At 46.9% G+C, this 12,568-nt stretch overlaps 1 protein-coding gene across 2 annotated transcripts; it reads left to right on the top strand.

The window, feature by feature from the left end:
- Positions 1-1,349: 1,349 nt before the first annotated feature.
- Positions 1,350-6,004, top strand: LOC142906625 (uncharacterized). Of its 2 annotated transcripts, none has more exons than XM_076054829.1 (4): positions 1,350-1,803; positions 2,309-2,630; positions 3,148-3,543; positions 4,867-6,004. In XM_076054829.1, the coding sequence occupies exons 2-4, from the start codon at positions 2,336-2,338 to the stop codon at positions 5,367-5,369; spliced, it is 1,194 nt and encodes a 397-aa protein (XP_075910944.1). In that variant the 5' UTR covers positions 1,350-1,803; positions 2,309-2,335; the 3' UTR covers positions 5,370-6,004. The 2 variants fall into 2 exon arrangements, with proteins under 2 accessions (XP_075910944.1, XP_075910945.1); XM_076054830.1 differs by having other exon boundaries at positions 1,354-1,803; positions 3,148-3,515; positions 4,867-4,942.
- Positions 6,005-12,568: the final 6,564 nt, after the last annotated feature.

The following is a 12,568-nucleotide window of genomic DNA, read 5'->3' as shown; positions in this document are numbered from 1 at the left end:
AAAGAGAAGGGGGGGAATTACTAATGAGACTCGGGGGAAATCTACGTAGCTCAAAAGCCCCCGTTTTAATGCTACTCGGGGGAAATCTACGTAGCCTCAAAAGCCCCCGTTTTAATGAGACTCACGGGAAATCTACGTAGCCTCAAAGGTCCCCGTTTTAAGAGCACAGACAGCCAAGCGCCACAAAGGAACAGACGAATTCTACAATAATTTTCCTTTTCGTTTCTCTTAATGCAACGGTTAAAGTTCAAAACTTAGCGACAAAAATGAGTGTACATCATAGACTGCCAACACACTCACTCCGATTAAAAAACCAGACTACAATCTACATAGTGGGCTATTACTTCCCATTCATAGTATTAATACTAATGTTATTCACCTTAAATTCTATTCCATCTTGCCATCTACGTGACTTTACAAAAACCAAGGAATATGAATTCCTGCAGTCAAGAAGCTTAACTGAAACTTAGCTATACACAGAATCTGCCCGCGAATTCATTGAAGCCTTAGCCAATTGTTGAGTATTTGCTGAAGCAGGCATACTGCCACACACCATTGTTCCAAACATTTGGTCAATTACGTAATCTTGCCCATGAATTCATTGCCGTATACTTTTTGCCTTCGGGACATGTTTCTTTATTGCCTTCGTATGAATATCGTTGCATGAATGTTTAAGGACTTTTTTCCTTAAACGAGATCCCAGGTTCCCGTTAAAGATGACGTCACGGACGAAGGGAAAGAGAGGGCGGGGCATGAGAGAGAGGGAACGCCCACGAGGGGAGCCGTGACGTCACCGGATGAGGCGGGGCGATCGGGGGTGGCTTCCGGGTGGGATTTGGAGTGGAGTGGTCCACACGTGGTGTGACCTCGTGCGGAAAACAAAGAGGAGCTGTGCCGTCTCAACCTTCGTCTGGTGGACTCATTACACATGGAATGTTTTATCATTGCCTACTTTTAGAGGACAATTAGCCTTTGTTGTTATCGTGAATATCCTTTAAAAAAAAAGACAAAGGTTGAGCCAAATTGTACGGTTGAATTTTCGTCTATAATCAAAGCACTCGGAATATCTTCACGCGAGCATCTTTCCCGTCACGGTGTGTTCAGTGATGATGGAGCTGTGCCACGCAAGTGGCAGCTGATCACTTTGTGTGTTTGACCAGTGGCTCTCGAAACTTGATAATATAAAACAGCATGCCATGTGGTAGTTACTATACACAGCAGCAATGTAAGATCAGCGTTTACCAAAACGTTTGGAACGAAAAACGAATCCTATGTCTTAAAAAATGTACATAAGTCGTGCGTAATGACCGAGAATGGTGGAGGGGCAGGGGGGGAAGAGACGAGGCAGGGTTGCCATGAGACAGTTCCGGTATGGGAGTGGGGGCAGGCTGGAAGTGTGGGGTGGGCGTGGACGAGGCAGGAGGACAAGGAGGGTTACAAGGCTCGAGAATGGAGGAGGAGGACAGAGAGAGAGAGAGACGTGGCTGCATCTTTTGCTACGTTATTGATGAAAGTTGATGTGTTGATACGGGCAGCTGGGGCAACAATTGAGTACTTGAATCGAGTGAGAAAAGTCGAGCGACCGGCTGTGATCAAAATCAATGCTCACGTGATATTACCGAGGAGTAAGACGGGGTGACTGCTACATGTAGACTGTATGTTCATTATGAAGTGCCTTGATTGAAAAAGAAAAGTTCATATTTTTTGTTTATCATCATGTACTCCCCCCCTCTATTCATATGCTAGCAGCTGGTGAGAGATGATTTGCCAGGCATTAATGTCTACGTTCATGATGAAGTGAATGTAAGTCATTCCACGTTACTAAGTCTATCCCACACTCTTCTTGTTGTTGTGTTTTTCATTATTGTGGTAAGCGTGCAAGCCCCGACACAACGGGTCCATGGTTTTCTGGAGGAAAGTGGAAGGGGGGGGGTACAGAAAGACCGTGCTGGAAGGGAGGGAAGGAGGGGGACTTTAGGTGCTTGAAGTGTTGTCTAGGCGCGGGGATGGAATTCGCCGTGTCCACCCTTGAAGGTATTTTCTGAAGTTGGTGTAGAGTCGTAACTTTTATATATGGATGGGGGCGGAGAGGAAGTGTCCAGCATTCTAGGGGGAGATCAGTTGTGGAGAGAGTGGAGAGGTTTTCCGTACCTGGGCATTCCATGGCTGTACCAGAGGAATTCCCATCTGGTAAAGGTAAAATAGGAGATTGTCGACGGATGGCTCCCTATTGGTCAGCCGTGTTGTGCGTGATGATGATGATGATCTGGCGATTGTTGCTCACTCACTTGCCGTGCCTTTACTCTAGCAAAGCATAGAGGATTTCATCGGTCAAATGATCGCGCAAGGCAGAGAAGGCAACTGGAAGGACGTCGAGAGGGAGTTGCCAGAGTTGCGAGAGTGGATCGGCAAAACTCCCTCCCTTTTCCTGCACGAGCTGAAGAGGAGGAATGTGGTTACAGAAGAGGAGTACTGGAAGGCGTTTACAATTCCCCTTGCCGCCAAACGTGCGGACTCAATCCTGTTGCACGTCATGATACGAGGGGAAGGCAAACGCCGAAAGCTGCTGGAGACACTCGAACAACAGCAGAGCAGGGAACGGCATTTCCTGGACATGCTGAAGACGAGCCGTGCGTACACTTTACACTCTCGTCAGCGTTGCAATCCATTAAACGTAGACTTTTTTTCACTTTTTTCATGTCGGAGCACTTCGTAATAATAATTTAATTTAATATCGCGACGTTCATGTTAATTATATCCCACAGCACTGTACAAAACCAATTATATATAGCAATTACCGAGCATATGAACACCCTCAGAAAATTAAATAATGATCAAATATATAAATGTCACCAAAACTAAAGAGACACACAACGGAGAAATGAGAGTGGCTGTGGGCACATTGATGGCTGTTGGTGACAGAGACGGAGATGGAGTGATATCAGCTTACATGTCAAACTATTTTATGACAGTGAAATTGATTTCAGCGCAGGACCATAATAAATGATAGTGGCTTGGGGAGACCTCCCAGTGATGACTTAAAATGAATGTATCATGATGACAATAATAATCGTGACGAAGGCATTAAACAATTGCAAAGTTAGAACTCAAATTTTGTTTTGTTTATTCTTACAAATATTTTAACAGCTCAATCATTCAAGAACCTGAATGTGGATGAGAGCAGAGAAGACATTCCGATTTGTCATCACTTTGCAAACAGCGGAGATCATCGCACAAACAACACCGATGCAGAGAAGGGTGACAGGAAAGTTATACGGCTCAGAACGACGATGGAGGAACCTTCGGTGGCACGAGAGTTGATCGCTAGGATCCCTGCAATGCTACATCACGAGTTGCTCGTCCAGGATCTCATCACGCAATCCGAGTTCTCAGAAGTCTATTCGAAGCCCAGCGCGTCAGATCGAGTTAAGTTCATGATAAGCCGCCTCAATCGCAAGAAGAGAAAGAAGCCGAAACTCCAAGACATTCTGCGTGAACATCGTGAAAAGCAAGAGGTATTCCCGAACATGAGGAGCGAGTCGAGTAAGTGATATGCTGTACACGCCACACAACGTGCATTGCTGAGTTCATTAATGCATCATCTTTGTCACTCAACTCTAATGCTGATGTCCGATGAAGAAAGATATTCGTATGAGATATGAACTCTTAGTACGGTGCAATAAGTCATCGTTTAGTGCGGTTGATGCGTTGCTGAAAAGCGTCGCGTTAAGTGAAATGCGTTCATGCATTGTGGCAGTAAACTTGAGTACGTGGAGAAAAACCCACGCCTATCAGAATCTTTATCCTGAATGAGGAATCCGATGAGCTATTAAGCTCTTTTTCACAGATGTCCAGTAGGGACACGGGGACAGCGAGTTACTTCAACACCAAACAATAAGTATGAAGTGGCTAACACGTCATCCCCGAATAGATGGATTCCAGATTGAGATTAATCCACTTGTACTTCTTACTGACATGTATTGCCAACTAGCAGGGAAGTACCCGGCGTTGCCCCAGGGGGGAAAATACATTTCAAAACTTCTCTTAAAAACATACCTATACATACACAAATACGAAGCTATTATGAAAACCCGGCATTCCGTTAGTCTTTCCATTTGTCCGTCAACAAAATTATAAGAGGCTTGCAGAAGTCCTGAATCAAAATGTGATAGAAAGTGGTGGGGTAAATAGTTAATCTAAAAGGTTTCTGGCTCTAGACTAGTATCTACTGAGTCTAAATTAGCATCTACCGACTCTATAGTAGTTACCAATGACTCTATTGTAGTATCTACTGACTCTATAGTAGTATCCACTGACTATTGTAATAACTACTAACGCTACAGTAGTGTCTACTGACTATAGTAATATCTACTGACTGTAGAAGTATTTACTGACGGTAGTGGTATCTCCTGACTGCAGTAGTATCTACTGACTCCATAGTAGTATCTACCGACTCTATAGCGGTTTACTACTATCTTAACAGAGTGCCGTGGTGAGGCCTAGTCCCGTGCAGAGCCCCCGGCCTCGCCTAGCTTACCCAGTCGGCAGAGGTGGCGCCTTGGCCGCCTGGGGCTGGGCCACTACCCCCCCCACCCCTCCCTCCGCAACATTTAACTACTTTAAACTTGACAGATGTGAAATACGAACGGCGCTTTTTTGTCCCGGGGGATATCGCATGGTATCCATGTACTTTTTTGACACATAATCCCCACAGTTTGTCAGGTAAAAACGTCACCAGGTAACCACGCAGACAGACAGACGCACAGACAGACAAAAACTGACTTTTATGGGTAAGATTGCAAAGTGTATTTCTCAAAAGTAAACAATGTTCGCTTAACACAATATTTGCATTATTATTGTTTACAGGCACTTGCTCGCCGACTCTGAACCCAAACACGGCACATTGGAACCTCCAGATTTCTGCCGACTTTAAAACCGTCAGGACGTCCACACACACCCAACCATACCGTGACAACTCAGACAGATTCGACCACTACCAACCGGTCATTTGCTCTGAGAAATTCTCTTTGGGTCGCCACTTCTGGAAGGTGGACGTGAGAGGTTGTGAGACATTCATCATTGGTGTCACGTATGGCGCGATACCACGGAAAGGTGACGACGATGCCTGCAACATTGGGTGCAATGAAGTTTCGTGGAGCCTTAAGAAACGGGGCAATGACTACACGGCGGTACATAATGAGACGGAAACAAAACTGTCGGTGCGAGATGCTCCCAAAAGAGTCGGGGTTCACCTGGACTGGGAGGCGGGCGTCTTGTCATTCTACAGCGCCGACTCCATGTCGCTGCTGCATCGATTTCACGGACGTTTTGATCGAGAGCCTTACCCTGCGATGTGTACTCCATTGTAGTATATAGTCGTACAGTGCATAGTAATATTTATGTATGTAGAACTTCTTTCACACCGTACGTAGCCGAGTGTGCGAATCGGAGGCGCGGGGGGATGGACAACAAACTAAACATGAAAAGCGGCTTCAAGGATCTTGATTTGAATCTTTCGTAACTGCAAGAATCCACACTCTTTGGTTCTTTCGGTAAAGTCACGTGGGTAGAAAAATAAATCACGACGTTTCGGGCGCAACACAAGCGTCCGCCCGAAACGTCGTGATTTATTTTATATTATACCTACGTGACTTTACCGAAAGCACCAAAGAGTACAGCTTCAAGGAAATTCGTTTTGAATTTGAATTATTTAAGAGTGCATAGCTCCAGTGTGTTCCAAATATCGACACAGTGCAACCATCTTCACCGTAACGGCAACCTGCAGCCTCCCGTTCCTCCCTTAGAACAACTTCGTTTTGCTCGGTGTTGCAATTGACTTTGCTCAGACTGTGTGTGCCGCTGGGGTCGTGACGGCTTTCTCTGTTAATTTCTGGCGCTCCGTGCCTCCTGTACTGCTTCCATTCCGTTGTAATGTGAGTCGATGCCTACTTTATTGATTGACGATATTGGCACTTAAAAATAAAGATTGATTAATTGACCGTCACAGACAGTGAGCATTGAAATCTCAGAATCAATTAGAATCTTTATTTAGGCTGGAGAAGGAATCCGAGGAGCTATCAAACTCTTTTTCACAGATGTCCAGCAGGGAGGATGGGGGTTTAGAAAGTCACAACAACAAACAATACACAAATAATAAGAATAATAAGAATAATAACAATAGGAGTGCAAAATATGGAGAAGCGAAGCAAGGCACTAAATGACGACGCAATAAGAATCGGCCCTTTAACCCGTTCTGACAAATGAAGAGGGATTTCGATTTAAAGCTTTCGTGACTGCAAGGATTAATCTTCTTTGGTTCTTTCGGTAAAGTCACGTAGAATGAGAATAAAATAATAAATTGATAAAATAAAATAACACAATAAAATTCTTACGCCGTTTTGGCCACAACACAAGCGGCCTTCATCAGGTGAAGGGACGAGACTGTCTGGAGGACAGCATCCCTTCACCTGATGAAGGCCGCTTGTGTTGTGGCCGAAACGTCGTGAGAATATTATTGTGTTATTTTATTTTATAAATTTCTTATTTTATTCTCATTCTACGTGACTTTACCGAAAGAACAAAGAAAATGAAGAGGGAATTATGGTCAAGACGTTCAAATTACCAATTGGTCACACACACCCATTGCAAGGCATCAAATCCGCATTAACCACGCATACTTGTGGCAAAAGATGTGACACAAACGTGCTCCGATAATAATCTATGCATCGTCTTTGAAACTGACTGGCCTACACCAGAGACAGCTTTCTTCATGGGCTTCTCTCTGCACCGGTGTTAGACCAGGGAATGCCAAAAGGCGAAAGTGCAAAGGCAATGCAAGTTTAGTGTCGGCGATTCGGAGACAAAGGTTCGTAGGGGGCACCTTATTTATTAAACAACTTCCTACGGTCTCGTCCGCACACTCTCCACAGTAGCTTAGCCTAGCCTGTGCACAACACCAGACGTCTATCACTGACGATGCTGACTGAGATATCCAACTGCAATCCTTCGTAGTGCAATATCTAGCGGAGACGTTTAGCGACGACGGCAATGGGACGACAGCAACAACGAGACGAGTCCACTCCCAGAACCGGCAGCCTCGAGCCCCCCACGCTCTGGGCTCCTTTTATGCTACCAGGCTCCGCCCTGACTGCGCCTCCCTTCTCTCGAACCTACTAGCAGCTTCCAGGGGACTCCAGATGGGGTCCTCCGTGACCCTTGCCCCAGTTCCTCCGCTCTGCCAACACGCACCGTGCTCACGCCCTCAACCGGCGTGTGCGCTGTCTGTCCACCACAGTTGCCGCTGCTGTCCACCAGCCGGCGCCATTACGCTACGCGAGTATCAGTGCATTTATAGCTCTGGTTGCGCCACTTATAGCATGTCGGATACATTATTGCCGGTATAAAAAATAAAAATGTTCAACAATAAGAATAGGCACTCTATGGTGCTTTCGGTAAAGTCGCGTAGGTAGAAATAAAATAAAATGAATCACGACGTTTCGAACGCATCACAAGCCTTCGTCTTCAGGCGACTTTATCGAAAAGAACCAAAGAGTATGGATTCCTGCAGTCACTAAAGCTTCAAATCACAGATTAAGAATAGGTTTCACTCTTCGTGGCAATAATGCAAGAAGTGTTGGGATGTTCAAATGCCAAACAGATACCTTTTCAAAGGCATCGAGTCTGCATTATTCACCACTTGCCGCATTGCAGATCCGTACAGGTGGGGGTCTAAAACACCTATTTTATTGCCAGAAAAGGGTGAAACCGGCTATTCTAATTGATTCATCGTTTTTGAGACTGCCAAAAAAAAGGTCCCACAAATAAGGCACTAAATACGAATACACGGAATGAATTATAATAATAGAGGGGCGAAGCACAGAACCGCAATAGCGCCTGAGATGCATACGCAGACTGAGCAAAGCTTGAAGTGCGTGGTGGGTAGCATCTAGAAGAATCCAGCAGCATCCCAATGCCTCGTTCGATGATGATGATGATGATGGCGCTATTGCTCTATGAAGCTATTACTCGATCGCGTTGTATCATCCAAGTTGTGTTATGAAAACTCTGCGGCGGTATAGGTAGAACAGACCGTAACTATAATGGAAGAAAATTTTGACTTAAAACTTTCGCGACTGCAGGAATTCATATTCATAAGTCACGTAGATAAAAAAAGTCAATGAAATGAAAATAAAAGCTACGACGTTTCGATCACAACACAAGCGATCGTCATCATGAGGAGGGAAAAAAATGTCTGGATTTTTTGGGGGGTGGCTGTAGGAGGCCTTCGCCCAGCAGAGGCACCGGCCGCTCATGATGAATGAAGGGCATTCATACTTCACAGATAATGAGGGACCCAATGATGTTCGTGATCAGGAGGAGGTGCGTGCCGTTCGCTCCGACAAACTGCACAGGAGTTGGAAAGTTCACCACTTGCCACGTCGCAGAGCCGTACACGTGGGGTCTGCAATGACAAACACAACAAGAATTATAATTCATCGGAATCATTCGCTTTATCTATACCGGGAGAGGAACATCGATGAGCTTGCTACATGAGGATCTTTTTGTTCACGGATGTTTCAGGAGGGGGTCGCGGGGTCTGAACGTCGCAACAACGACAAACACATCACAGGCCCTCCATGACATAGGCAATGACAGATGCGTTCCTGGAAAAAGTCGCGTATCTCGAAATCGCGACGTCAAGAACGAATTGCACGTAGAAAATAATGGTAAAGGAGGGGGTTAGGGGATTTGACTTACACCAATATTATCCTAGCCTGCCTATATCATTACAATAAATGTACAGTACACGCAATATAATACTCGGTCCTTAATTCCTAATTATTTTGTTACATCCACCCCTCTCATCCATTATCACTTCACCTGCTGAGTCATCTCGCTACATAACCCCCCTCATCCATTATCACTTTACCACCTGAGTAATCTCGCTACATCACCCCCCTCATCCATTATCACTTTACCACCTGAGTAATCTCGCTACATCACCCCCCTCATCCATTATTACTTCACCTGCTGAGTCATCTCGCTACATCACCCCCTCATCCATTATCACTTCACCTGCTGAATCATCTCGCTACATCACCCCCCTCATCCATTATCACTTCACCTGCTGAGTCATCTCGCTAGATCACCCCCCTCATCCATTATCACTTCAGCTGCTGGGTCATCTCGCTACATCACCCCCCTCATCCATTATCACTTCACCTGCTGAGTTATCTCGCTACATCACCCCCCTCATCCATTATCACTTCACCTGCTGAGTCATCTCGCTAGATCACCCCCCTCATCGATTATCACTTCACCTGCTGTGTCATCTCGCTACATCACCCCCCTCATCCATTATCACTTCACCTGCTGTGTCATCTCGCTACATCACCCCCCTCATCCATTATTACTTCACCTGCTGAGTCATCTCGCTACATCACCCCCCTCATCCATTATCACTTCACCTGCTGAGTCATCTCGCTACATCACCCCCCTCATCCATTATCACTTCACCTGCTGTGTCATCTCGCTACATCACCCCCCTCATCCATTATCACTTCACCTGCTGAGTCATCTCGCTACATCACCCCCCTCATCCATTATCAATTCACCTGCTGAGTCATCTCGCTAGATCACCCCCCTCATCCATTATCACTTCACCTGCTGTGTCATCTCGCTAGATCACCCCCCTCATCCATTATCACTTCACCTGCTGAGTCATCTCGCTACATCACCCCCATCATCCATTATTACTTCACCTGCTGAGTCATCTCGCTACATCACCCCCCTCATCCATTATCACTTCACCTGCTGAGTCATCTCGCTACATCACCCCCCTCATCCATTATCACTTCACCTGCTGAGTCATCTCGCTAGATCACCCCCCTCATCGATTATCACTTCACCTGCTGTGTCATCTCGCTACATCACCCCCCTCATCCATTATCACTTCACCTGCTGTGTCATCTCGCTAGATCACCCCCATCATCCATTATTACTTCACCTGCTGAGTCATCTCGCTACATCACCCCCCTCATCCATTATCACTTCACCTGCTGAGTCATCTCGCTACATCACCCCCCTCATCCATTATCACTTCACCTGCTGTGTCATCTCGCTACATCACCCCCCTCATCCATTATCACTTCACCTGCTGGGTCATCTCGCTACATCACCCCCCTCATCCATTATCACTTCACCTGCTGAGTCATCTCGCTACATCACCCCCCTCATCCATTATCACTTCACCTGCTGGGTCATCTCGCTACATCACCCCCCTCATCCATTATCACTTCACCTGCTGAGTCATCTCGCTACATCACCCCCCTCATCCATTATCACTTCACCTGCTGAGTCATCTCGCTACATCATCCCCCTCATCCATTATTACTTCACCTGCTGAGTCATCTCGCAAGATCACCCCCCTCATCCATTATCACTTCACCTGCTGAGTCATCTCGCTACATCACCCCCCTCATCCATTATCACTTCACCTGCTGAGTCATCTCGCTACATCACCCTCCTCATCCATTATCACTTCACCTGCTGCAACATCTCGCTACATCACCCCCCTCATCCATTATCACTTCACCTGCTGAGTCATCTCGCTACATCACCCCCCTCATCCATTATCACTTCACCTGCTGTGTCTCACTACCTCTGTCACCACCCCCATCACTACCCCAACCCCTATCCCTACCCCTATCACTACCCCATCACTATCACTACCCCATCACGACCCCAACCCCATTCACTACCACATCACTACCCCAACGCCCATCACCACCCCATCACTTCCCCACAAACTCCTATCACCGGCGCACCCCCTCCCCCTCCCGTCGGCTTTCCCACCTCACGTAGATCTGGGTGGACGACTTCGAGTAGATGTCGCCGTTGTTGAGGATCGCCAGCAGGCTGACGGCGCCCCGCACGTCGGCGAAACCCTCCCAGCCGCCGCCGCCGCCGACGCCGCAGCCGGCCGTCCGCTTGACGTACGCGAGCCCGTCCGTGGCCCCGAGGGCCCAGCATTCGTCGCCGTTGCAGGCCGCGTGCTGGCACGTGGTCGGCAGGCCGTCGTCGGCGAGGACGACGGCAGCCAGCGGCCGGAGGGGGTCGCCGCGGCCGCACAGCAGCAGCTTGGCGGTGCTGATCGCGTAGATGTCGCCGGACGGTTGGGGGAAGACGTGAGCGATGTTGTCTGCGTCGAGGCATTGGAGGGACGGAGGGCGGTGGGTTAGATGACAATTCCCGCAACCTCGTCGCCGTGGTGGCTAGGAAGACGTTGACTGCCTTGCCTGGTCTGCAGGAGGTCGTGGGTTTATATTCACCGATCGTGACGATGCCTGCTGCTGTGTAGTTGGAGTCTGCGTCCCTCTCTCATCATCATCATCATCACGGTGGCTAGGAGATGTTAACTACCTCGCCTGGTATACAGGAAGTTCTGGTGGATTTCCATCCTGACTGACGTTGCCTGTCTGCTGTATGTTTGGAGTTTGCATGTCTCTTTTTCCTCGTGGTCGTGTGGATTTTTACTCCGGGTCCTCCGGTATTTCTCACCAGATTTTTAGCAACATGGTGAACACCACTAAATACTACGCTACTGTATACTACACTATCACTATGCTATACAATACTATACACTATTATACACGACACTATACACTACACCACTATGCATTACACTACAATACATTACACTACTATGCACTACACTACTATACACTACTATACACTACACTATACACTACACTATACACTACATTACACACTACACTATACACTACACTATACACTACACTATGCACTACACTATAAACTACACTATACACTACACTGTACACTACACTACTATACACTACACTATACTCTACTATACACTACACTATACACTGCACTATACACTACACTACTATACACTACACTACTATACACTACACTATACACTACACGTCATCAGGTGGGACAATCCACGTGACTTTACCGAAGGACCCAAAGAATATAGACACTAGGCAATAAAGAAATCTGTCTCTGTCACCTGATGACGATTGCTTGCGTTGCGATCGAAACGTCACGTGATCTATTATTTTTCTACCCTACGTGACTTTACCGAAAGAACCAAAGAGTATGGATTCCTGCAGTCTCGAAAGCTTCAAATCACGTAGTTAGGTTCAAAGAAAATATAAAAAAAACTGCGACGTTGCGATCGTAACACGAGCGGTCGTCGCCAATCTACCTGACTTAACCGAGAAAACCCAAAAAATACAAAGTCACTCGCTCAGTCACTCGCTCAATCACTCACTCGCTCAGTCACTCACTCGCTCAGTCACTCACTCGCTCAGTCACTCACTCGCTCAGTCAGTCACTCACTCGCTCAGTCACTCACTCGCTCAGTTACTCACTCAGTCACTCGCTCAGTTACTAACTCAGTCACTCGCTCAGTTACTCACTCAGTCAGTCGCTCAGTCAGTCGCTTAGTCAGTCGCTCAGTCAGTCACCCGGTCAGTCGCTCAGTTAGTCGCTCAGTCAGTCGCTCAGTCAGTTGCTCAGTCACTCAGTCAGTCGCTCA

The sequence above is a fragment of the Petromyzon marinus genome, chromosome 68 (genome assembly GCF_048934315.1).
Source record: "Petromyzon marinus isolate PM22_M1 ecotype Great Lakes invasive population chromosome 68, UKy_Petmar_22M1.pri1.0, whole genome shotgun sequence".
Taxonomy (NCBI): Eukaryota; Metazoa; Chordata; class Hyperoartia; order Petromyzontiformes; family Petromyzontidae; genus Petromyzon; species Petromyzon marinus.
This window is presented reverse-complemented; position numbering and strand designations above follow the sequence as displayed.

What these genes read in the sequence shown, in the direction of transcription:
- LOC142906625 (XM_076054829.1), top strand. Translation starts at nt 2,336, where the DNA reads ATGATCGCGCAAGGCAGAGAAGGCAACTGGAAGGACGTCGAGAGGGAG. An exon ending in GGACATGCTGAAGACGAGCC is followed by an intron (nt 2,631 to 3,147) that starts GTGCGTACACTT and finishes ATATTTTAACAG; the next exon opens with CTCAATCATTCAAGAACCTG. An exon ending in GAACATGAGGAGCGAGTCGA is followed by an intron (nt 3,544 to 4,866) that starts GTAAGTGATATG and finishes TATTGTTTACAG; the next exon opens with GCACTTGCTCGCCGACTCTG.